Here is a 26,050-nt window from a genome sequence, read left to right as displayed (position 1 = left end):
AGATACTGGAACTCCTCCACCTGAGGCAGGACTTCTCCACCCACCCGGAGAAGGAACACCACCCTTTCCCGAGAACCATGGCCTCAGTCTTGGAGGTGCTGATTCTCATCCCTGCCGCGTCGCACTCTGCCTCAAACCGCCCCAGCACATGCTGGAGGTCCTGGTCCGATGAAGCCAACAGGACAACGTCATCCGCAAAAAGCAGAGACGAAATCCTGTGGTTCCCAAACCTCAAACTTTGAGCTCCGTTTCCGTGTAAATGAACGGCAAAAATGCATGAAAACACCACAGTTTTTGCTACGTGTAAACGGGGCCTCAGTCTTCAAACGAACCCCCCCTATTGACCCTTTTCCAGCAGCTGCTGACTTTTCTTTGCAGATGCTGACCCTTTTTTGCAGCTGCTAACACTTCCTTGCTAAACATATTATGCGTTCATGCTCCATGACAGACATTGCCGGCAGGTGAGCTGCACCTGTACATGTCGTTTCCTTCAGTCAGTGGGGGTTTTGTGCTCACCAGGTCACCTCAGGAAGGGTTTTCTCACGTAAAGGGTGACCAGTGTTGGCGTTGGTTTCCTACCTGCAGAGCTTCAGCTGGGTCAGCTTCACATCCATCTCCTCCACCACCACGGGCAGCGGCACGTCTGCAGCCGGCAGCAGAGTGAAGCGGTTCCCCACCGTGATCAGACCCAGGTCCACCAGCACGGCATCATGGGAGGACGAGGACTGCGGGATGATGATGAGCGGGGCCTTCAGCCGGACGTCCATGGACAGACGGAAACTCTTCTGGGCAAAGTCCCGGACGCTGGAGGCCGCCCGCTCCGCTGCCTGCGCCGTCGCGGCGCTCAGCGCCTCTTTGGCCGTCTGGAAGTTGTCCACAAACATCTGGAAAACAAACGGTGCGGATTTAGAAAGATGATGGCGTCAGCGGGGTGGGGGGGAGGGGTGGGGAGCGCCATGGAGGAGCAGCCAGGGCTGATGTGAGGACGGTTCATTCCTGTTTCATAAAGCAGCAGCAGCAGGATGAATCCAGATGGGAAACCTCAACATGTGACGAGGATCCAGCTGCATATGAACTGATCTGAGAGGATCTCAGAGACTGATGAAACAAGAATGAAACACATCAGGGCAGGAAGTGAGCTCACACAGGCAGAGGTCATGTGACTGGATGGGTGTGAAGGGGGCGGCTGAGGGCTGTGATGTGCAATGATGGCAGGTATGGAGGAAATGAGCTTTGGTTGCCATGGAGAGCTGAATGAAAAGCATTCCCTCATCCTTCTCAGCCTGCAGTTACAACCATCAGAGCGTTTGTTTTAAAAACATCTGTCCGTCTCAGAAGGGTGGAGCTACTTCCCCCGGTGGGATGTCTGCTGGGCACAGATCCACACCAGGACCAGGAGGAAGTGGTGTAGAAGTGGAGCAGCATCTTCTGTTAGATTTGTGAGTTTACAGGTTTCCAGACCCCAGAACGGATCCAGACTCCAGTGACCACTAGAGTCAGGTCCCAACATTAGGACTAGAATGTTTCAGACAGGTTTCTCAGAATGAATGAACACTAACGTCAGTTAGCATCATACGTGAGCAAGATCACCCACAGACGGTATAAAACAATGGACCCAGCATGAGGCCACGCCCACCGCATGTCAATCAAAGTCAGCTTGCCACCGAAATATCTGCAGAGCTGCCATTGGCGAAACCTAGAGTGACTGTCGCCATGATGCATGAAGAAGTGATAACGGCTACCCGTTGGCCGAGCCGACTGTCAATCAATCATGTTAGAAATCAGTTTTGTAGCCAGCCTCTAGCAGCCAATCAAAAACTGCAACCAGTCTGGCCTCCGGCAGGAGGGTCCCCCCTTATGATCCAGGTCCTGGTCCAGGTTTCTCCTTATGATCCAGGTCCTGGTCCAGGTTTCTCCCCCCTTATGATCCAGGTCCTGGTCCAGGTTTCTTCCCTCCTAAAGGGGAGTTTTTCTTGCCACTGTTTGGCTTAAGGTTTTTCTCCCACTATGGGGGTTTTTACCTGCCATTGTTTATGTTATGTTTATGTAATAATTGCTTGGGGGTTTATGTTCTGGTCTCTGGAAAGATCCTAGAGACAAATTCTGTTGTAATAGATCAGGGGTCGGCAACCCAAAATGTTGAAAGAGTCATATTGGACCAAAAACACAAAAAGCAAATATGTCTGGAGCCGCAAAAAATGAAGAGTCTTGTATAAACCTTAGAATGAAGGCAAATGGCGAAAGGCGAAATGTCGTGAAAAAAGTCGAAATGTCGAGAAAAATGTCAAAATTTCGAGAGAAAAGTCGAAATGACGAGAAAAAAGTCGAAATTTCGCGAAAAAAGCTGAAATGTCGAGATTAAAAAGGAAAGGAAAAAGGAAGTAAAAAAGAAAAAAAAGAAGAAAAAGGAAAAAAAGAAGAAAAAAAAGAAGAAAAAAGAAAAAAAAGAAGAAAAAAAGTCAAACATTTTTGTAAAAACTCCAGGGAGCCACCAGGGCGGCGCTAAAGAGCTGCATGCGCCTCTAGAGCCGCGCGTTGCCGACCCCCGTAATAGACGCTATATAAATAAAATTGAATTGAATTGAACCAATCTTAGTTCCGCATGAGACTGGAGGTTGGATGGTTGCTGCTTGGTCTCTCAGTTCTTCTGCAGATGTTTATGCTCTGATGTTTGTTGTGGTCTCTCCCTCACTAAGAGCTCTGGTTACCCCGGTTACAGGGTGGGGTTAACCTGCTCAGAGACTACGCCCCCTAGAGCCTGGAGGTGAATGACGGTTAAGGATGGAGCTGGAGTGACGGTGAAGCAGAAGGTTGGAGCAGGTCAGAGCTGCAGGCTGTACCTCGTCAGCAGATGCAGACTGAACGCTAAAAGAAGCCTGGAAGAGCAAAAACACACGAAGAAGACCACAGATGACTGCAGAAGAAACACACAACTCCTGAACACAGATAGACAAAGGACACAGGAAGTGACATCAGCCTCCCTCAAGTCACCGGGGTCCATCTACACATTAACCCGTATAAAGAAAACAGCTAGAATTAACACGTGGAGGGGAAACAGTACATAACAGTATTGATCATGTGTCATCAGTAGCGGAACATGGAGCCTCTCGTCTCATGACCCGGGGATGAATCTCTGCTAACAACGTCAGCTTCATCTCCCACAGGAGGAGGATTAGGGCCAACAAAATATACGTCTAGCTTGGGCAATTTGGCTTTTTCTTGCTCACTTTTTTCTTTTTCTTTGCGTTTTATCGCTCCACTTTTGTGTTTCTAACTCCCGCTCATGTTTAGGCTGTAGGATTACTGCTCTGTTGACAAGTGATCCATGATGACGTATGACGTTGATAGAAGACTGTTGATGACCAACAATTTTACTCAAAATACATTTCCTCGACATTTCGACTTTTTTCTCAACATTTCGACTTTTTTCTCAACATTTCGACTTTTTTTCTCTCGACATTTCTCTCGACATTTAACTTTTTTCTCGAGATTGTACTTCAACATTAATCACAACATTTCAACTTTTTCTTTTTTTCTCTTTTTTTTCCTATTTTTCTCTTTTTTTTCCTTCTTTTTTTCTTTTTTTTTTTTCTTTTTCCTTCTTTTTTTCTCCCTTTTGCCTTTCCTTTTTAATCTCGACATTTCGACTTTTTTCTCGACATTTTGACTTTTTTCTCGAAATTGTCCTTCAACATTAATCTCGACATTTCGACTTTTTTCTCAACATTTCGACTTTTTTCTCGACATTTTGACTTTTGCCATTTGCTTTCATTCTAAGGCTTATACAAGGCTTTTCATTTTTTGCGGCTCCAGACATATTTGTTTTTTGTGTTTTTGGTCCAATATGGCTCTTTCAACATTTTGGGTTGCCGACCCCTGGTCTAGAGTGAAATATTGCAAATCAACCTGCAATAAAACAGTCAATTCATGATACTTTCTCATCTCCTAATTTTGATACCTAATAATACAATGTCAGTGTTGGGTACATGAGACAACAATATTGAAGGATTTATGGATTTCACGCTGTGATCGGTGATCGGTGATCGGCAATATCGGGATCGGCAGATACTGATTTTTGGAGATCGGTGATCGGCCCTCAACATCCTGATCGGTGCATCTCTAATGGAGGGACTCTCATTTACTCTGGGAACTCCCAACGGATGGTACCCAGATGCCAGCTGCTGCACCGGCGATGCAAACGGGTCCCTGCAACGTTTCCACGGCAACATGGTGAGTGTTTGGGTGTTGGTGGACGGAGTGCAGCTGCTGACCAGGAGGGACATGAGGAACTTGTGCAGGTAGACGATCTGGATGCAGCCCAGGCGCAGGGTGACCTTCCCGTCCACCTTGGACATGTCACCGTAGCCCTCGCCCTCCGTCGCCGCCGGGAACAGGGAGAGCTTGAAGCTGAACACCTCCTCACCCACGATGGACACGGCCTGCAGGGGAGGAGGACGAGGAGGGAAAGGTTGGTCAGAAAGGCCGTCACTAGGAGATTCATGAATGCTCCATCAACGTTAGGGATGGGCGGTATGGACTAAAAAATGTATCACGATAATTTCTGGCATTTATCCCGATAACGATAAAAATGACGATAAAAAGAATACCAATTCAACTCCATCTTTGTAACTATAAATCTATCACCACATTCAGTCTTTGGAGCCCCCAAAACACTGCTCTAAAAGATACTAAATGCTACTAAACTACACCAATTAAATTGAATTAATAAAAACCAATTAAATTAGTACACCTGTACTGCAAAACTGTAATGACTCAAATGAAACAAGTTTGAAATGTAAGAACAGATTCAACATTTATTCAAACTGCATGGCTTAAACAGTGGGATAACAGTGCAAACAGAAAAAGTACCATTGTCCTTCAAGTTTTCTTAGCTTATAAAATCACAAAGTAGAAAAAAATACAACCTGATAAATAAAGAAACAGGACAAATAAATAAAAGTTCACTGAAAATAAAATCCTATCAGTGATGACTCTTCTAATATAAATAAAATGTGACAATTAACCTGTGGTTGGAACATCCCACAAATTAGATACGGTACTATTGCAATTTTTTTTCGTAATAGTCAAACGTTATATCAAAATGTAACAACCATTTCCTTCTGTTTTTGCAGACTCTGCACATAATAGATGATGTTTGCTCCTCGTCTCTCTTTTTAAATCCAAACCAGTTCCAGATAACGGAGCTGGAGCCTCGTTTAACAACGAGTTCCTCGCTCTAAGCACTTCCACTGCAGCCTGAACGTGCACAAGGGTGGAGGGCCCGTTCATCGCTGCTTGCAGCTTTCATTTTTTTTTTTTTTTTCTAATTTCTGTAATAAAGGAAACATGTTTGCTGACTGTCCATTCCACTGTTTATTGACTGGTTTCCCAATGAACGTATCTGAAACAAGAAAGGCCGTCCCTTCCCCGGACCCCCCTGGAGACCCGGCACCTACTGTACCTTCCTGTGGATGGTGTTGGGGTTGGAGTCTGTCACCACGATGTCCCTGAGTCGAGCAAACACCTCCGTCTCCTTGGCCTGCACCAGCACCGAGGCGTCGATCCCTGGAGGAAATCAGAGTCAATTCAGCACCAGCAGGGACTGAGATCTGTCCAGAACCGGTTCTACCTTTAAAATGTTACTGCTGGTCTACAAAGACCTGAATGGTCTTGGACCAGAATCCATGCTGGATCTGTTAGTTCCTATGAAGCTCCCAGACCCCTGAGCTTCATCTGGATCTGGTTTGTTGTGGTTCCAGAACCAGAACCAAGCAAGGTGAGGCAGCGTTCAGTTATTCTGCTCCTCACCGGTGGAAAAAACTTCCTTTTATTTCATTTTATTTGTTATTCAAGCGTAAATAAGACCTGGAAACAGGCATTGCACTGCAAAAACCCAAAATCTTAACAAGAATTATTGTCTTATTTCTAGTTAAAATGTCTCATTTTTAGTCAATGAAATTTCATTACACTTAAAACAAGACTCATCACTGGAAAAAACAACAATTTTCACCTGTTTCAAGTAGATTTTCACTTGAAATAAGTAGAAAAATCTGCCAGTGGAACAAGATTTTTTTGCTTGTAATAAGAACATAAATCTTGTCCCACTGGCAGATTTTTCTACTTATTTCAAGTGAAAATTTACTTGAAAAAGGTGAAAATTGTTAAATAACAAGTTATTTTTCTGGTGATGACTCTTGTTTTAAGTGTAATGAGATTTTTTTGACTGAAGATGAGACATTTTAACTAGAAATAAGACAAATATTCCTGGTAAGATTTTGAGTTTTTGCAGTGTGTGGCATAGAATTGTCAAACTGGTTTAATTCTCCGTACGAATCGGCACACGGTACTTTTGTACTACTGTATTTGACCCGGTCTTTGTACATTTTGACCGTATAGAAACATAATTCTTGCCATTTTAAGAATGAGATGTACCTGCTGGACTCTAATGCCCTTACTTTTTAACAACTTGTGCTTTTTATTATTTTACCTCTTTTCTTATCATTTTATTTAATTTAAATTTGTTATTTACTGTTTAATTATGTCTTGCCGCTTTTAATGTTCATGTAAAGCACTTTGAATTACCTTGTGTGTAATTGTTCTACACCAGGGGTCGGCAACCCAAAATGTTGAAAGAGCCATATTGGACCAAAAACACAAAAAAAAATTAAGAAAATTAAAAGTCTTGTATAAGCCTTAGAATGAAGGCAACACATGCTGCATGTTTCTATATTAGTTATAACGGGGGAAGATTTTTCTTTTCATTATGCACTTCGAGAAAAAAGTGGAAATGTCGAGAAAAAAGTGGAAATGTCGAGAAAAGTTGAAATGTTGAGAAAAAAGTCGAAATGTCGAGGAAAAAGTCAACATTTCTAGAAAGAAAGAAAAGAAGAAAAAAAAGAAAAAAGGAAAATAAGAAGAAAAAAAAGGAAAAAAAGAAAAAAGATACTTGCATTGATCCAAGTGTGCAGATCCTCTTTTTTACATATTATGCACTTCGAGAAAAAAGTCGAAATGTCGAAAAAAAAGTCGAAATGTCGAGAAAAAAGTAGAAATTTCGAGAAAAAAGTCGAAATGTCGAGAAAAAAAGTCGAAATGTTGAGAAAAAAAGTCAAAATTTCGAGAAAAAAGTCAAAATTTCGAGAAAGAAAGAAAAGAAGAAAAAAAAAGAAAAAAGGAAAATAAGAAGAAAAAAAAGACAAAAAAGAGAAAAAAGGAAAAAAAGGTCAAACATTTTTGAAAAAACTGCACGAGCCACTAGGGCGGCGCTAAAGAGCCACATGCAGCTCTAGAGCCACGCGTTGCCGACCCCTGGTCTACACAAATAAACACAAATAAACAGCAAATAAACATGTCTTACCTTGGACCCGTATGTCGGCGATGCAGCGGAGGTCGTCACACACCTCCACGTGGAAGCAGCCCAGCACGGCCTGGAGCTTGAAGCTGAACACGTCGCCGTCTTTAACTCCTTTGGACGCTGGAGACAGGGGAGCACACTTCCTGTCAGGAGCGGGGCCTTGCAGACGCACCTGAGACGCACCTGTACGGGCCGGGGGACGGCCGGGACGCACCTGCCGGGGCCAGCCCCGCCCTCTCCGCCCTCTTCCCGGCCTCCTGGCTGCGGGGGGCGCTGAGCTGCGGCGGCACGGCGTTGCTCAGGAAGCTGATGGTGGACAGCAGAGCTTTGCTGTGGAGCAGGAAGTCCAGGGAGGAGAACTCCACCTGGAACAGCAGCAGAAGCAGCTCACAGACATATATACGTAGACACCACATCGAGCTCTGAACACGTACGTCAACGACGCCGCCATATTGGATGTTCAAGACTGCGCTGTAAACTAATACAAGTAAATTGACTTATTTTCATAAAGCGCCTTTCTACAAAGAAATGTACGTTTTACGTCTTATTTAATAATTCACACACGCACTAATATACTTGGGAAACAGTTAGGCACCAAAAATAATATATTTAATCTTCTTAGATGGCAAAAAATAAGAACTTTATTGATCCCACATAGGAGTAATTCATGTTCTATCAGCTATAGAGAACAAGGTAGTGCCGAAAAACTATATATATCCCCCTCACAAAAATAAGAAAAATAGAGAAACCTATTTTCTCATCAACAAAACAAATTAAACATTTTTCAAATAACAAAATAACATATTTGAACCATTTTTCAGACAATATCTGTCAATATCTCTATATAATAACTGAAAAAAATCTGAAAATGGTTCAAATATGTTATTTGTTTACTTGAAAAATTTTAAATATGTTTATGTAAACTATGCTTTGTTGATGAGAAAATATATTTCTCTATTTTTCTTATTTTTGTGAGGGGGGATATATATTGTTTTTCGGCTAGTGGTAGTGAGTGAGGGCTAGTGGTAGAAAGTAGGGTGAACATTGGGATTGGCCCTAAATTCAGCATTCGCTTTCTGGCGCCATCTAGCGTTGTGAATGGGTATAATGTCTAGGTTGTGTCCGAATGTAAGACGACCCCCAATTTTTCAGTCTTATTTCAATGCAAAGAAATACCGTCTTATATTCGGGCCGATACGGTAAACATCACACCAGGAACGTTTCTCCTCAGACCATCGTGGAGAGAACCTGTCCTGAGCTGCAGCAGCGTGCAGCTCCTGCACCTCCACCCACCTTCAGCATCTGCTCCGTGTTGTTGAAGAGCGTCTGGAAGCTGGGCCCGCTCGGGTCGGCCTGCACAACCACACAACCGGGTTCTGGGTCAGTATCAACATAGTTCTCATCTGTGTTTGAAGGTGAATGAAGGAAATGAAGGCTTCACCTTGATGAACTCCACCTTCAGCAGGTTGGAGCTCTGCTGCTCTGAGGACCTGATCAGGTGTAGCGGCTGATCCCTGCCCCCTGAAACACATCCAAGCACACGCTGGAACGTCACACCTTCAGATTCAGATACGGACAATTATTGATCCTTAAGCATCTAGGACAAGTTTTTATCAGTTACGCCTCCTAGCCAAAGTGAAATCTTTTTAAAATGGTCACGACCTGGAGAAAGCTGTTCACGCTCTAATCAGTTCCAGATTACACTATTGTAATGCAATAGCCAGAGGCTAGAATAGCCAAAAAAGTTTTTAATTGAGATAAAACACATAACTATCCTTGGTGTCAGGGAATAAATGCTATTTTTAATGAAATTGATCTACAACATATTTTTATAAATGGTCAGCAGTGTAATATTCAGTATGTGAAGCATATGTTATTCTTTGAGTATAAAGAAAAATGGGCCAATGACATCTGGCAATTCTGAGCTCTGGTTTCAACCCCTTTACCTGGTACGTCGCAGTAGTCGAGAGCAACCCGTCGCAGGTACGAGGTGACGCTCAGGTCGAAGCTCCTCATCTGTCCTTCAGCTCCCAGCTGGCTGACGCTGAAGGACAGGATGGTCTTCTCCTGGTTCTCCTGCCTGGTCAGCTCCAGCAGCACCTGAACACACCACAGCACCTGAACACACCACAGCACCACTCCCAACTCCCCGACCCCCGAGCAGGAAGGCGGACTGACCTCTCGGACTTCAAACTTGAAATGAACGTTAGTGAGTTCCTCCAGAGTGAGGCTCTGATGCTCCTCATCCGTCGACTTCTCGCTGGCGTCCTCATCTGAATCTGAGCCAGTCATGACATCACAGACCAGACGAGTTAAACACTGCGTCCAACAGACGGACTACATACACCGACAGTCAGGTGGAACCTCGACAGAGAACATCTCCACAATGTTTAACCCAGGGGTCGGCAACCCAAAATGTTTTAGAGCCATATTGGACCAAAAACACAAAAAACAAATATGTCTGGAGCTGCAAAAAATGAAAAGTCTTGTATCAGCCTTAGAATGAAGGCAACACATGTGCATTAGTTATAACTGGGGGAAGATTCTTTTTTCATTATGCACTTGGAGAAAAAAGTGTAAATGTCGAGAAAAAGGGCGAAATGTCAAGAAAAAAGTCGAAATGTCAAGATTAATGTTGAAGTACAATCTTGAGAAAAAAGTCGAAATGTCGAGAAAAGTCGAAATGTTGAGAAAAAAGTCAAAATGTTGAGAAAAAAGCCGAAATGTTGAGAAAAAAGTCGAAATGTTGAGAAAAAAGTCGAAATGACGAGAAAAAAGTAAAAATTTCGAGAGAAAAGTCAAAATGTCGAGATTAAAAAGGAAAGGAAAAAGGTAGAAAAAAAGAGAAAAAAAGGAAGAAAAGAACAAAAAAGAAAAAAAGGAAAAAAAAAGAAAAATAAGAAGAAAAAGAGAAAAAAAGGAAAAAAAGAAGAAAAAAAAGAAAAAAAAGGAAAAAAAAGAAAAAAAAGGTCAAACATTTTTGAAAAAGCTCCAGGGAGCCACTAGGGCGGCGCTAAAGAGCCGCATGCGGCTCTAGAGCCACGGGTTGCCGACCCCTGGTTTAGACCCTGTTCCATTTCCTGCGTCGGGGTGCAGGAAAGACTGACCTGTTTCCAGAGAGCCGAGGAGGGCGGGGTGAAGGCCGGCTGTCCGGGGTCTGGCCTCAGCCAAAGACAAGGTCTGCAGAAAGAGGCGCCCAATTACACCAAAGTCAAATCAGCCCTCAGAGACTACTGGAGCGGCTCTCCTGTCGCTTTCCAAATGCCTCCTCACCACCGAGGAGCATGGAGCACTCCTGCTGTATAGGGTTCACATCGCTTTCCTTCCTAAACCAACAGCTAGAAACGTTCCCAAGATAACCGCTCTGTGCTCTGTCCTGTCCCAGCTGTGGGCTGTGGTCTGTGGAGGAATCCAAACCAGATAAAAGGTGTTCCTGGGAGCCCTGGAGTCCTTGTTTGGTCCTGACTCAACATCCATGTCTACAGAAGCGGCAGCACATGGCCAGGACCGTTCAAAGGTTCCTCTGGACTGCTGGAGAGCTGGGCGACGAGAGAGAGCTTGGACTGGTCAAAGAAAGGAACTGAGCTGGAGTAACCCAGATGGAAGAAAGCGGTAGAGGTGTAAGAGCAGTGTATCTCTCTTCATCCATTCTTCCTTGACCTGACTGACTGTTGTGGGTTTACTTCTCCAACCTGCCTCACACCGAGCCGTCCCGAGGACCGGAAACACAGATGAAGTCCTGCTGCAGCTCCATTTGCTCCAGGAGTCCTCATTTCCTTTTGCTTCACTCTCCACAGCAGTCTCTTCTCCACCAGCTCTCAAACTTCTAACCCTCCAGCATTCCCCAAAGGTCCCTCTCTGCAGCGTCTTGGCGTTGGTCGCACCACAAACGTCCCTCTTGTCAGCCTCTTCATGCTGGTAACTCCACAAATGTCCCTCTCTGCAGCGTCTTCGGGTACTACAAAGGTACCCCTTGTCAGCGTCTTTGCATTGGTCACTCCCCAAAGGTCCCTCTTGTCAGCCTCTTCATGTTGGTCACTCCACAAAGGTCCCCCTCAGCAAAATCTTTCGTGTTGGTTGCCCTGCAAAAAATCCATCTCCTCAGTGACTTCGTGTTGGTCACTCCCTAAAGGTCCCTCTCAGCAGCGTCTTCGCGTTGGTCAGTCCCAAAACGTCCCTTTTGTCAGCCTCTTCATGATGGTAACTCCACAAAGGTCCCTCTTGCCACCTCTTTGCATCGGTCGCTCCACAAAGGTCCATCTCCTCAGCGTCTTTGTGTTGGTCACTCCCCAAAGGTCCCTCTCGGCAGCGTATCCGCGTTGGTCGCCCTGCAAAAGGTCCATCTCCTCAGCATCTTTGCGTTGGTCAGTCCCAAAATGTCCCCCTTGTCAGCCTCTTCATGATGGTTACTCCACAAATGTCCCTATCGGCAGCGTATTCGCGAGGGTCACTCTCCAAAGGTCCTTCTTGGCAGCGTCTTTGCGTTGGTCAGTCCCAAAACGTCCCTCTTGTCAGCCTCTTCATGATGGTAACTCCACAAAGGTCCCTCTTGCCACCTCTTTGCATCGGTCGCTCCACAAAGGTCCATCTCCTCAGCGTCTTCGTGTTGGTCACCCCCCAAAGGTCCCTCTCAGCAGCGTCTTCGCGTTGGTCAGTCCCAAAACGTCCCCCTTGTCAGCCTCTTCATGATGGTTACTCCACAAATGTCCCTATCGGCAGCGTATTCGCGAGGGTCACTCCCCAAAGGTCCTTCTTGGCAGCGTCTTTGCGTTAGTCGCTCCACAAAGGTCCCTCTTGTCAGTGTGTTCATGTTGGTCACTCCACAAAGGTCCCTCTTGTCAGTGTGTTCATGTTGGTCACTCCACAAAGGTCCCTCTTGTCAGTGTGTTCATGTTGGTCACTCCACAAAGGTCCCCCTCGCCACCTCTTCGCATTGGTCGCTCCACAAGGGTCCATCTCATCAGCGTCTTCACGTTGGTCGCTCCACAAAGGTCCCTCTCGTCACCTCTTCGCATTGGCCGCTCCACAAAAAAGTCCCTCTCAGCAGCGTCTTCGTGTTGATCACTCCTCAAAGGTCCTTCTCAGCAGCGTCTTCATGTTGGTTGCTCCACAAAGGTCCCTTTCGTCACCTCTTTGCATTGGTCAGTCCCCAAAGGTCCTTCTCGTCACCTCTTTGCGTTGGTCACTCCCCAAAGGTCCCTCTCGTCACCTCTTTGCGTTGGTCACTCCCCAAATGTCCCTCTCGGCAGCGTATTCGCGTTGGTCACTCCATAAAGGTCCTTCCGGTCAGCGTCTTTGCATTGGTTGCTCCACAAAGGCCCTCCAGTAACTAGTTGTTCCCTTCCCACTTGGAAGTTCTCATCTATAAGATAAGCTCTAAAATAAACTTTCCAACATCAAACCAGCTTTCCCTGGATGTTCCTCAACGTCCCTCCATTCCTAAACCTGCTGTCTGTCCCGCAGAAACCTGGTGAGGTTTTCCCATCATGGTGTTGCTACAGTAAAGACCCTCTAATAGGTTACCTTCTCTGGGGGCTTCTTGGGGGAGGAGTCCATCTCAGGGATGGGGATACTGTAGACCAGTTCCATAACATTCTGGATCTTCTGGTCTGAGATCTTAACGTGCAGCAGCGGCAGCTCGCCAGACACCTTAAACCTGACGTGTCAACAGAAAAATGCTTTCAGAAACATGAAAAAAGGATTCATCAAGAAATGCTGACTACTGAGCAGGTTGGAGCCTCACCTGGGCATCCTGGCATCCTTCTCCACCATGCACTTGGCCAGCTGGAGGGTGAAGTCCATGGGCTGGAGGATGTGCTGGACCGATGAAGCCTGCAGCCGAGCGGACTTCCAGGCCTCACCTGCAAAGGTGCGACTCGTCTGAGACATGAACCAGGTCTGGTGGGGAACCTTTGTTATTCATTGTGCTTCCGTACCTGACTTGCTGTAGAGCAACTGAACCTTCCTCAGCTCCACGGTGTACCTGTCGTAGGCTCGGTCCATGATCTCCTCCAGGGACGAGAAGGACGCAGAGGAGGAGGTGAAGGCGCTCTGCTCAACGCTGTGCAGCTGCAGACACAAAACCGCTTTCAATCCCACAATCTGCTACGAAATCTAAGCTGGCGTGGAGAATGTGTCGTGTAAAACCCGGAAAAGTCCTGGGTCTCTGGGCTGTCTGCTAGTGTTGGCGTGTCTGAGGGAGGAGACCGCTGGGTTTTCATGCTCTGTTGGTTGAGCATGTTGTGTTTAAAGGCTGAGTTATGGTTCTGCGTCACACCAACGCAGAGCACACGCCGCAGCCGTGACGCCGTGCTGAACCCTTCAGAGTTCTCCGTCTCTCCATTTGGTCGCGGTGCAGTACCCCCCGCGGCCACTAGTTAGCGATCTTTTTCTGAATGGTTTATCCGACTTTTTCCGGTCACAGTAAATCAAAGAAATAAGGACAACTATTGTGCAAAAAACAAAAACAAAAAAAAAAAATCACATATAAACGAAGAAAAGAGCCCTGGAAGTTCACTACTGATTCAAACCGGAAACCGGAAATGCTTCGCTTTCAAACGAACCAATCACAGCCCTCTCGGTCTGCGTGTGGTCGGCGTCTCCTCGACGCGTAGTTACAATTTTCGGGAGGTGCACGTCACTGACGGCGCAGGTGACGGCGTGTCCTCTGCGTGTACAAAAACCACACGCCGTAGGCACGGCGTCGTTTTGACGCAGAACCATAACTGAGCCTTAACTGTCATAATGCATTTTTAATGCAGATTACAAAGTCAAATTGACACTGCCTTTAATCTGTCTGTATGTCTTGTTTTCTGCTTAAAAGTTTTTACAAGTCCGCTTTTTCTGGGACAACATGGCCCACACATTTTTGTCCTGGCCCACCCAAAAGAATATTTCTGCCTACGCCACTGGATCAGATTCAGATCGGTGTCATCGGTGATCAGAGTCAGATCGGTGTCGGCGCCGTAGGTTATGAGTCACAGACCAGCAGTGGCAACCTCAATGGAAACTCAACAGGTCTTTACACGTTACATCATCCCGTACACAGACATATCAATAAGTATTGATACGATACCAGTGAGTAGAACTGGTGACGTCGAAATCTTAATGAGACCCGCTACAGGCAGGAGTCCTGATCCACAATCTGGACTCCCTCAGGTCACCTGACCCCCCCCTCCGACCCCCCCTACACCCACCTGGAGGCTACCAAAGTCCACGATGACCAGGTCCGCCGAGTCGCTGTAGAAGCCCGACATGGGCACCAGCAGGTAGGAGGGTTTGAGGTCCACGCTCAGGTCCAGGACCTTCCTGGTCTCAATGATGTGAGACAGACCTGCAGAGACAACAACTCATCAAGAAAACTAGACCCACTAGACCGGATCACAATCCAGGAACACAATCAACCATCCGGGTCTACATTGGACCTGCTCCAGGTGGACTCAAGGAAGACCCCAGGATGCAGCTGTCTGCAGCTTACCTGGAGTATACCTGGAGTCTACCCTGGATATTAACCTGGAGTCAAACTGGAATCTACCTGGAGTCTAACTTGAGTAAAACTGGATATTTACATGGAGTCTACCAGGATATTTACCTGGAGTCTACCTGGATATTTACCTGGAGTCTACCTGGATATTTACCTGGAGTCTACCTGGATATTTACCTGGAATCTACCTGGATATTTACCTGGATATACCTGGATATTTACCTGGAGAAGAGTGTACCTGGACCTACCTGTGGAGGTCTTCTCTTTGATCTCCTCCAGCTTGGACAGCGTTGCAGACGTCAGGACCTCCAGGTCCACTCCTCTCTCCGTCTTGAAGAAGTCCACCAAGCTGTTAACCGTCACCTGGAAAACCCAATTCATGTGACTAAAACTGACATCTGACTTCACCTCTCATTTTCACTCCTCCGAAACTCTACAATCATGGAATTGATTAACTGGTCTCTCAGCACAATTGACCAAATTTTTGCGACGAGAAGTCAGGGGGTGAGGGAGCCCTCCTGTCCTGATGGGACATTTTTTGCTGGATACACAATGGATTCCTGGAAACATTGGAAACCGTTGTGCTTGGCGATTCTGTCTGTCGAGGACGTTGAAGACGCCTTCATAATTAGATTTATGATAGCAGGATTTCTTCTAATTGGAGTGGGGATTTTCCTGGCCTATCGACAATCGCGTAAGTCATCGATTCTTGAACAGAATCGCAGGCTGGCAGCGGCCTTTGAGCTCATTGGCAAGATGGAGAAGACCTTGGAGAAGTTGGAAGCTCGGCTTGGCGGGAATTGATCACAAATTCGTCTGTTTGGAGTCGCCATTTAGGAACCAGAGAGGAAAATTACTGGAGTCTGCCGGTTTTCTTTCATACAATTGTTGATTCTATAATCTGACCTTGACAGGGCAGCTTGGCCCGCTGCTCCAGTCACAATCTCCCTGGTGGAATGTACTCCCCTGTGGAATGCCCCCACTAGCCCTCCCCCTCTCTCAAAAACATCTGTGGACTTGTTTTCAGAACTTTACCGGGCCGTCTGATAACATCAAGGACAATGGCTAAGGAGCAGCTCTGGGGCGAAGTTTTCACAGACTTACCGCTCTCACACACACACTTACTGATAACCCCCCCCCCCCATCTTCAACGCCTTCCCTGGCTCCCCCTCTTATCAGTCCCCCTGACACCGTCGCCGCGTTCAACAACTCATAAGGGCAGAGCCCCACCCCAAAAGCAAGGAGGTTTTTTTCTAGCATTTACCGCATCGTAGATCATCTCCACGGGCTGGGACTGGACTCGGAGCAGCTGGTCCGCGGAGCTGTCTCTGGGGTTCTGCTCAAACACCACGCTGAGCAGAGAGGACGACGAGTCGCCCACCGAGGCGATGAGCGAGGGCACGGCCCCCTGCTGCTGCAGGCCCGTCACGAACCAGTGTTCCAGGACCAGCTCCAGCCTGCAGGACCACAGACCGGATCAGAGACCGGATCAGAGACCAGTAGGATCACAGACTAGCAGGACCAGAGACCAGCTCAGCTCGCAGGCAAACACCCTCAGGTTTATGTGCATATCACAATCACAATCAGAAAGGGCCAGGCAGGAGAAAAATAAAAATAATATTTTAGAGGAGGAAGCTTTTTTTTTTTTCATTGTGCACTTCGAGAAAAAAGTCGAAATGTCGAGAATAAAGTTGAAATGTTGAGAAAAAAAAGGCAAAATTCGACATTATTCCCGAAATTTCGACTTTATTCTTGTAATTGTACTTCAACATTAATCTCGACATTTCGACTTTTTTTTCGACATTTCGAGAAAAAGTCAAAATTTCGACTTTTTCTCGAAATGTTGAGCTGCAACAGTCTCACAATCAGGAGTGTTGTGCTCCCGCATGTGCGCTCAAATCCACGTTGATTGTGATGTTCAAAGGAACCTGCGTGGATTTGGGCGTACGCACAGTTTTCTGAATTTTGTTTTGCGTACGCACGAATTCCACGCACGGATTCACGTTGAAATCCACACACTCTTTGTACATGAGGCCCCTGGTCTGTTTGTTTTTTTAAATAAAGACTCTCACCTGACAGCCTGGGCTCCGGGTCTCTGGTGGATCTTGCTGCTCAGGTTGATCATCTGGATCTTGAGGATCTCTGGGACGTCGTACTGCTCTCGGAGCGTCACCGACGTCCTCAGCAGCTGGAAGGTGACGACCATCGCCACGTACTGAAACAGAGAGGCCTCGTGAAAACATGTCCGGCAGTTCGGAGTCTAACGTCCTCCAGAGACAGTAGCAGGCTGCTAGTTACCTGTGCAGGTAGAGTCAGGTTGTGGGAGCTGCCGCTGTAGCCGATGGCGGTGTAGAGCTTCTCTTTCTCCTCAACCGTCATGATCTGGTCCAGTCCCGAACCTGGAGACGGCACAACCGTTTTAGAGGGGGATGTGTTTGAAGGTTCCAAGTCAACTTAGCACCACCTACAAGAACCCTGAGTGTTTTCTTCATCCCGCTCCCGCTGAATTTCTGACCATTACCACCTGCACCTGCAGTGTGTGTGTTCCACTCCCGCCTGCTCCCACAAAACTCTGATGCATTGATTTTTGTCTTCTCCCGTCCCGCAAGAGAAATGTCCAGACAAATCTATCTGATTTAATGTTAACATGATCATTGTGGAGCTTGATGGATGATTGACAGTTCATAGGCACCTGACTGAAAGTGAGGTTATAGTTATAGCAGAGAGTAGCTGTGAGTGGCTCAAATAACACTAATAAATAACATAAAATAGACAAAGTTAACGAATTAAACAAATTGATTGAACAAATTAATCACTTGGCCATTACATTGCTGTGGAGGAAGAGAATGACTACGTTTACATGCAGTCAAAATTGGGGTTATTGCTAATATTCCGGTTCCTGAAACATTGGGAATATTCCGTTTACATGGTAATTAATCATTTGGGATATCTGGATCAAACCAGCGACGCACGGAGAACGTGATGACGCAATTCCCGTCATTTCCGCTTCTTCTTCCCGTATCGAAATTAAAAAAACAAATGCTGCTTCGTGCAACTTTTCTCTCACCTTCTTGTAAATCTTCTATCCCGGTACTTTCTACCGTCTACAAATGCAGAAATGTTCATATCCTTCATTACATTTATGAAGTGATTAGTCTCCTCCTGGTCTTGTGTTTCTCTGTGTTTATAAGAACTTCCTGGACTCAAAAGACCAGGATTCCTTGTGAACAGAGCATGTGCAGAAAACAAATTCCTGTTCCGTTTGATGGGGATATTCCGTTTGGCGTTTACATGACTGAATATTGGGGTTTTAAAAGGAGTAACCCAGGGGTCATATTGGGGTTTTTAAAAACTGGAATATGAGAAAATTCAGGTTATTCAAAGGGGTTATTGGTGTTTACATGGCTGTGTAAATTCGGGTTATTGCCAATATTCGGGTTTTAAAAGGGTTATTGATGCATGAAACGCAGTCATTGTTGCTGACCCACTGCTGGTTCCAATCCCTCGTCTCTTCCAAGATGCTCCACAGACACTAAACACAGTTTCTCCAAATATCTGACTGGCCTTGCTTTGTCTTTGTTTAGTAAAGACCTTGTTTGAGGCTCTTTTCCACGTCATTGATTTCCATCTTGTCACTAGACGACACCCAAGTGTTTTTTTTAGCCTGCAGCAAAGTTCAAACCGCCGCTCCCGCCAGATTTGTGTTGGGTCCCGCGGGACCCAATCCCACTGCAGCCCTCTACCACCTACCCTCCAACTCCTTGCTCTCCTCCAGCTCCTGGTCCTCCTTCTTGGGCTTTCTCCCGAACCAGCCGCTGAAGAATCCTCCTCCCTGCTTCTGGACCCCCGCCTTCTTCACCTTCTGCCCGGACCGGACCACCTGCAGGAGGACACGTGTGGTCAGACCAGAACCTGCCACGTCAACACACTGGGAACAACTTTGTTCTGATTACCTCCATGAGAGCCTGCTGCCGCACCAGAGTGATGTTGAACACATCCAGAACCTTCTCCAGGCCCTGCAGGGACACACGGTACCAGAACGGGAGGGAGAACAGGTCCGGATGATTCTCTCACTGAACCAGGACTCAGGATTAACATGGAGCATGAACAGAGGAGTCTGCTCTGGTCTCACCTGGACCTGCTGCTCCGTGTCTGGGGCCGGCTTGTTCTGGTTCATCAGTTTGCTCTTGTAAGCGCTCTTGTAGGCCCGCAGGTTCTGCCGGTGCTGCTGGATGTTGGACCAGGACCACATGTGAGTGCAGCGGCGAACGTGGACCTCCATGATGCTGTTGAAGCCGTACTTCCACCTGACACCGGGGTGGAAAACAGACACCAGTTAACACACCGTTTGTACAGGACTAGTGCACTAATGACAAATCAAGCAGTTCTACAAAGGTTGAATGATAGAACTTGGGCTAGAGGTGTTACTCAGGGATCAGTCCTAAGACTAAGACTGATCCTAGGAATAGAGCTGCACCTTAGGGATCAGTTCTGGGACTAAAGGCCAATCCCAATGTTCACCCTACTTTCTACCACTAGCCCTACAAAAGAAGCCACTAGGGTAGGGCCTTGTAATCTTCCCTAGTGATTGGGACACCACTTGCTACGTCACTGCGTGGTTTACGTTCGGGTACGTAAGCGACTGCGTAGTTAAGTTTGCACAAACGTCACACCATATCAGGAAGCCCAGAGATAAAAGCTGTTTTAATTTCCGCTGTAGTGCTGTTAATATGCCACTTTATTACGTTTTTTTTCAGGAGTAAAAGTAACCGTTAAGATACCCAACCTGGGCTCAGTTTATCCAAATAACGCCTGAGAAGAGCTGCCCGCTCGGGAGCTGATTTATGGTTCTGCCTTAAATCAACGCAGAGCCTACGGCGTAGGGTACGGCGTACCGTACGGCGTACGGCGCGCGTTGCTGCGTAACCTACACCGTAGGCTCTGCGTTGGTGTAACGCGGAACCATAAATCAGCCTTTATTCTGGCGTGAACGGGCAAGCAAGTGATTATGTACATTCACTGAGTGAATATTATGAAAGTTAAATATATATTTCTCGCTATAAATGTAATCAAAACGCATTTTTATGCAGAAACTAACTCAAAATATTGATTTTATTCACTAAAAACTAAGAAATGTCCGCCATGTTATTTTTTTATTCAGTCTGCAAATGATGACGTAAAGCATTCTGGGCAATTTTCTCAGGCCCTCGGTTGGTGAGTCAGCATCTGAAATCCCTCACTGTGAAGGGCTAGATTCATACACACTAGCCGTCGTTATGTCCACTAGCCCTACATGCAAAGAGGAATTGGGACACCACTACCATCACGGGAACGCGCAAAATTTAGGGGTAGGACTTTAAAAGTAGGACTAGGGGGGGATTGGGACTGGGCCTAAAGATTTCCCCTCGGGGATCAGTTCTGTTGTCCCTCTGGAACAGACTGATTGTCCAGGTTGATGAAACTGACCAGAGTTTGGCGTTCCTGTGGACGGGGCCGTCTGGCCTGAACTTCCTGTAGGGGGCGTTCTTCACCATGCAGTCGATGGACTCCAGCATCTCCACCATGGTCAGGTACTGCAGAGAAACACAGAGCAGCCATGACTGCACCCGTCTCAGGTCTCCACCTGTCCCAGGTCTCCACCCCCACCTCCCGACCCCCCGGCTGCGTCTCAGGTACCTGCAGTTTGGTCATCTCTATGGCGATGTTTTGGACCTCCATGTGAAGACTCATCTTGGGAGACTTCAGCTCCAGCTCCGCGTTGGGGTTAATGCAGATTTTAGCAGAAGCAAAGATGGGCTTGAAAACTGAAGAGGGGAACAGAGGACATGGGTCATGTGGACAAGACATGCAGTAGATGAATTGTCAAATTGGTTTAATTCACCGTACGAATTGTTACAGATTACTTTTGTAATACTGTATTTGACCCGGTCTTTGTACGTTTTGACCGTATAGAAACATAATTCTTGCCATTGTGAGAATGAGATGTACCTGCTGTACTGCCCTTACTGTTTAACAACTTGTGCTTTTTATTATTTTACTTCTTTTCTTATCATTTTATTTGTTATTTACTGTTTAATTGTTCTTGCCGCTTTTAATGTCGATGTAAAGCATTGGAATTGTGTTGAATTGTGCTATACAGACAAACTTGCCTTGCCCTTGCCTAGATGCTAAGATAAGAAAGAAATTGGACAAATTAAGTCCAACCAATCAAATCCCATCAAAGTTCACAAATGGAGCTTTTACACTAGAACCTACTCAGTGCGACTCGATTCACCACGCCCCCGTTTTGCACTTTTACACTATGGGTGGAGGCGTGCCGAGTAGATACTTTGCAATCTGACATCATCACACTACAGGACACCGATTGGTCGGGGGGTTGGAGTCAGACGTCTGAGTCAGGAGGAGGATTCTTGTTCATTTTATTCAACAGGCAATGGCAGCAGAAGTCTGTTTCATGATCCAACTCAGATGTTCATAAACCTGGTGCTGAGGAGAGAATTAAAAAGAGATCTAGACGGAGATAAGGAACGACCAGATCTACCAGGAGCTCTGTCTCTTCATAGCTGCTCACGGCTCCAGCTGACTTTTCAGCAGCGTAGAGAAAATCAAGCAAAAAGAAAGCGTTGCCGCTTGAAGCTTCTCTCACTCTCATTTTTTAACTTGATATGGAACACAAGTCACAAACGCAGCAGCACATCTATCATCTCCTCCAGGTTCTACATCTTTGGTGTTGTTGTCTTCTTCCTTTAGATAAACAATCAAATACGTCACAGCAGCTTCACTCCAACCTCCTACTTCTGATCTGGGTGTTGAAAAACAAACGAGGGGAAGTTGAGGCGAGTCGGGCTGAGTAGGTACTAGTGGAAAAGCACCATTGGATAACCTGGCACGCTCCTCTTTACTGGGGATTAGGGCGTTAGGGTCTTCTGTCAAGTACTTTATTCCACATTCTTTAACATAGAAGTTCTAAACAGAGACTGAATAACAAATCAGAGTGATCCATCACTTCAACAAGATTTGAACTCACTGTACTGATATTGAGGAAGCTCCTGGTCTTGACTGCTGATCCCGCACTTCAACCGCTCCTGCAGTAGATGAGGAGGAGGGGATATGGACGAGGAGGAGATGAGGAGATGAGGAGATGAGGAAAAGGAGGAGCAGTGTAGCAGTGTTACTTTGAACCAGTACAAACCATTTAAAAACAGCCTTTAACCCTTGTGCTGTCTATGGGTCAAAATGACCCAATTCTTCTTTCCTTCTTTCCTCCTGACATGCTCTCTCCTTCCTGCTTCTTTTCCTCTTTTCCTCCTTTTTTACCCTCCTTTAGTCCTTTTTCTTCCTACCTCCCTTTCATCATTTGTTCTTTTATTACCTTCTTTGTTTTTCCTTCCTTCTTCCCTCCCTTCTTTCCCTTTCTCCCTTCTTTCCTTCCTTTATCCCTTCCTTCCATCTTTTCTCCCTTACTTACTCCCTTTCCTACTTTCTTCCTTACTTCCTTCTTTTTCTCCTTTTTCTCCTGTCTTCCTTACTTCCTTCTTTTCTCCTTACTTCCTTCTTTTCTCCTTTCTTCCTTCTTTTCTCCTTACTTCCTTCTTTTCTCCCTTCTTTTCTCCTTTCTTCCTTCTTTTCTCCTTTCTTCCTTACTTCCTTCTTTTCTCCTTTCTTCCTTACTTCCTTCTTTTCTCCTTTCTTCCTTACTTCCTTCTTTTCTCCTTTCTTCCTTACTTCTTTCTTTTCTCCTTTCTTCCTTATTTCCTTCTTTTCTCCTTACTTCCTTCTTTTCTCCTTTCTTCCTTCTTTTCTCCTTTCTTCCTTCTTTTCTCCATTCTTCCTTACTTCCGTCTTTCCTTCCTTCCATCTTTTCTCCCTTCCTTCCTTCTTTCTTTCCTTCTTTTCTCCCTTCCTTCCTTCCTTCTTTCCTTCCTTCCTTCTTTTCTCCCTTCCTCCTCCCTTGATCCAAAGACAGCACAAGGGTTAACCAGATCTCTATGATGCAGTGAAGACAGTACTTGAACTCACCAGTATCTCCTCCCATGATCCTTTGTAGAAGAGGGGACTGTTGACGTTCCAATAGGCACAGAGACTCTCCAGACGGCCGAGCTGTCAGGAGCAAACCCACATGAACACATCAGAACCTGCAGTCAAACACAGAGGTCAGGTGTGACCTAGCCGAGCGTCTGTCACCTTGTAGATGATCTTAGCCGCCTCGTTCAGGATGCACGCCTTCCAGTTCTCATCAGTGGTCTGCAGAACAAAACCACATCATCACAAACACCTGGACCGGTAACAGACGAGTGCACGTGTGTGTTCACGTTAGGGCTGCAACCATTCACCGACGTTGTCGACAAAAATCGATAATCAAAATTGTCGACAATGAATTCCATTGTCAACAATTGTCTCCAGACGTGTTTTTCCAACAGAGTGAGGCGTCTCACTTCAATACAATCTCTGCCGAGAGTCGCGCATGCACGATAGAGTTTCTGCCGAGCGGTAGCGGGTAAACAAAAATGATGGCGTCCTGTACAGCAGCTGCATGTAACAAAATTTCAAAAGTTTGGGAGCATTTTAGCATGGATACGGCAAAATAAAAAGATGATTTGCAAGGTTTGCAAAGCAGACCTTGCAAATCACCGGAGCACGTCGGTAATGCAGGAGCATTTGAAGAGAAAGCACGTCGGACAGTTGAACGAAACGGACTCGCCTTGGTAAGACATTAAGCTTATTTTGGCTTTAAAAGAGAACTTTAACGTTATGCCTGACTGTACAGTGGCCGAGACCCGCCATTGCTGAAAATTAAAGAAACGCTGCAAATAAAAATAAACGCCGCTGCAAATAAAATAAATGCTTTGCAAATAAAAAAAACGCTGCAAATAAAAACAAACACCGCTGCAAATATAAAGAAACCCCGCTGCAAATTTAAAAAAAGCGACGCAAATAAAAAAGCCACAACGGAAGTGAATTACCGGGGACTATTTTTGCTGATGCACCGGTGTTTTTTACGTGAGAGGAGAAGAAGAAAACGAAGAGGATGTAAGTGAAAAGGAAGAAATAAGAAGAGCGAGGAATAAGAAGAACAACGAACGAGGAAATAAGTGAAAAGGTTAGTGTTCAACGTTGCTACGTGTAATTTTTAATGTGCAACACCGGTGCATCGGCAAAAATAGTCCCCAGTAATTCACTTCCGTTGTGGCTTTTTTATTTGTGTCGTTTTATTTTTATTTGCAGCGGGGTTTATTTTATTTGCAGCAGCGTTTCTTTTTGTTTGCAGTGTTTATTTTATTTGCTAAGCGTTTATTTTATTTGCAGCGGCATTTGTTTCTGTTTGCAGCGTTTTTATTTTCAGCAATGGCGGGTCTCGGCCACCGTATGACTGTGCCTGAAAAACGTATTTTAAATTAAATGCATGCAGTCCGAAGAAGTTGAATAAAATATCTATTTTTCATTGAAGTACCCATCTTTCTTGTGTTTATTATCATTTTCCACATAATTAAAGCAACCTCATACTAAATTTAAGAAAGAAATACTAATTATCCGATTAGTCGACTAATCGTTTCAATAGTCGGTGACTAGTCGACTATTAAAATAGTGGTTAGTTGCAGCCCTAGCTCACGTGTGCATACCTGCAGGCTGAGCTCTGACAGTGTAACTCCCATGGACAGGGGGCGCTGGGGGTCTGACACCTGGAACACACCAGCACGGGACATCAGACTAGAGGTGGTAGTAACGAGTTACATTTACTCCGTTACATTTACTTGAGTAAGTTTTGGGAAATGTTGTACTTTTAGGAGTAGTTTTGAATCACTATACTTTTTACTTTTACTTGAGTAGATTTGTGAAGAAGAAACTGTTCCTCTTACTCCGCTACATTAGGCTACGTTGAGCTCGTTACTTTTCTTTTATCCCTTTTATCCACGTATGCGTCAATCTCATGACATCACTGAGTGATTCTTTGGGAAAAATGTTTGTTTTTGCATGTTTTGTCACATTTACACAGACTCAAACACACACACAGTTTCTATGAGTTCATGTTTGTTCTAGTTCTGCCTGGTTAAAAAAGAGTTTCTATGAGTTCATGTTTGTTCTAGTTCTGGTTAAAAAAGAAAAGTACAAAGGCTTGAAGTTTTGTGCTACTTGTGCTTAATTTATTTTTTTATTCTGTTATTATTTTATTTATTTCATTATTTATTAAAGTACTTGAATTTACTTTAAGATTATTTTAATTTAAGCTATTTTTTATTCATTTTAATTTATTTTATTATTTTATTGATTTAATTTGCCTGAAGATGATTATTTTGTACTTTTGTCTGTTTGAATTTGTGTTAAAAAAAAAATTAATCAGACGTTACTCAACAGTTACTCAGTACTTGAGTAGTTTTTTCACCAAGTACTTTTTTACTTTTACTCAAGTAATTATTTGGATGACTATTTTTTACTTCTACTTGAGTCATATTATTCTGAAGTAACAGTACTTTTACTTGAGTACAATTTTTGGCTCCTCTACCCAGCTCTGCATCAGACCCAAACCAGGGCCCGTTTAGATCTAAACCATCAACTTGGGCACAGATGACAATCACCTGGAAACTGGTCTGTACATGGACCTAAATAAAAATCTGGGCCTGCTTTGAACCTGTCTGAACAGGATCAGAATCTGGCCCCGAACCTGGGTCTAAACCTGCTGGATTAGAATGTGGATTTGAACCTGGACCTGGATCAGAATCTAGAGCTGGACCTCAGCCTGAACCTGGATGAGTACTCACATCGTCCTCGTAGCGCAGGTGGATGTTGCTGATGGTCACCTGCAGGTTCTTGATCACCTGAGTGGCCAGCTTCTCCACAAACGTGTCCTTCTTCTCCTCTTGAGTTTTGTCTGAAACCACCAGAGACCATGAAGAGATACACCGGTCCTGACACCTCAGACATAAGAGACATCTGAAACCAGGATCTGTTACAACTAAGATACCTGAGACATGTGAAACCAGGATCTGTCACACCTGAGATACCTGAGACATCTAAAACCAGGATCTGTTACAACTAAGACACCTGAGACATCTAAAACCAGGATCTGTTACACCTGAGACAACTGAGATACCTGAGAAACCTGATATACATGAGATATCTGATCTGTTACACCTGAGAAACGTGAAACCAGGATCTGTTACACCCGAGACATCTGATATACCTGAGATACCTGAAACAGGATCTGCCATATCTGA

General features: G+C 45.3%; 1 protein-coding gene across 15 annotated transcripts in view; it reads right to left on the bottom strand.

Moving 5' to 3' along the window:
- vps13c (vacuolar protein sorting 13 homolog C) overlaps nucleotides 1-26,050 on the bottom strand; it is a 112,745-nt gene that overhangs the window by 70,030 nt on the left and 16,665 nt on the right. For 10 of the 15 annotated variants that reach the window (XM_061736650.1, XM_061736660.1, XM_061736668.1 and 7 more), the window contains 29 exons: nucleotides 25,595-25,704; nucleotides 24,458-24,517; nucleotides 23,022-23,081; nucleotides 22,857-22,937; nucleotides 21,865-21,922; nucleotides 20,514-20,641; nucleotides 20,304-20,410; nucleotides 18,970-19,144; nucleotides 18,791-18,853; nucleotides 18,588-18,717; nucleotides 17,136-17,236; nucleotides 16,910-17,052; nucleotides 16,102-16,294; nucleotides 15,086-15,200; nucleotides 14,551-14,687; nucleotides 13,291-13,423; nucleotides 13,098-13,215; nucleotides 12,878-13,010; nucleotides 10,462-10,534; nucleotides 9,533-9,633; nucleotides 9,301-9,454; nucleotides 8,796-8,875; nucleotides 8,648-8,707; nucleotides 7,569-7,719; nucleotides 7,358-7,474; nucleotides 5,462-5,565; nucleotides 4,272-4,439; nucleotides 2,841-2,876; nucleotides 580-884 (listed from right to left, as the gene is read on the bottom strand). In XM_061736650.1, the coding sequence (XP_061592634.1) occupies nucleotides 580-884; nucleotides 2,841-2,876; nucleotides 4,272-4,439; nucleotides 5,462-5,565; nucleotides 7,358-7,474; nucleotides 7,569-7,719; nucleotides 8,648-8,707; nucleotides 8,796-8,875; nucleotides 9,301-9,454; nucleotides 9,533-9,633; nucleotides 10,462-10,534; nucleotides 12,878-13,010; nucleotides 13,098-13,215; nucleotides 13,291-13,423; nucleotides 14,551-14,687; nucleotides 15,086-15,200; nucleotides 16,102-16,294; nucleotides 16,910-17,052; nucleotides 17,136-17,236; nucleotides 18,588-18,717; nucleotides 18,791-18,853; nucleotides 18,970-19,144; nucleotides 20,304-20,410; nucleotides 20,514-20,641; nucleotides 21,865-21,922; nucleotides 22,857-22,937; nucleotides 23,022-23,081; nucleotides 24,458-24,517; nucleotides 25,595-25,704 (3,394 nt within the window). The remainder of the gene's footprint in view (nucleotides 1-579; nucleotides 885-2,840; nucleotides 2,877-4,271; nucleotides 4,440-5,461; nucleotides 5,566-7,357; nucleotides 7,475-7,568; nucleotides 7,720-8,647; nucleotides 8,708-8,795; nucleotides 8,876-9,300; nucleotides 9,455-9,532; nucleotides 9,634-10,461; nucleotides 10,535-12,877; nucleotides 13,011-13,097; nucleotides 13,216-13,290; nucleotides 13,424-14,550; nucleotides 14,688-15,085; nucleotides 15,201-16,101; nucleotides 16,295-16,909; nucleotides 17,053-17,135; nucleotides 17,237-18,587; nucleotides 18,718-18,790; nucleotides 18,854-18,969; nucleotides 19,145-20,303; nucleotides 20,411-20,513; nucleotides 20,642-21,864; nucleotides 21,923-22,856; nucleotides 22,938-23,021; nucleotides 23,082-24,457; nucleotides 24,518-25,594; nucleotides 25,705-26,050) is intronic. The other 5 variants (XM_061736686.1, XM_061736695.1, XM_061736740.1 and 2 more) reach the window with 1 other exon arrangement.

This window comes from Cololabis saira, chromosome 2 (assembly GCF_033807715.1).
Source record: "Cololabis saira isolate AMF1-May2022 chromosome 2, fColSai1.1, whole genome shotgun sequence".
Classification (NCBI taxonomy): Eukaryota; Metazoa; Chordata; class Actinopteri; order Beloniformes; family Belonidae; genus Cololabis; species Cololabis saira.
This window is presented reverse-complemented; position numbering and strand designations above follow the sequence as displayed.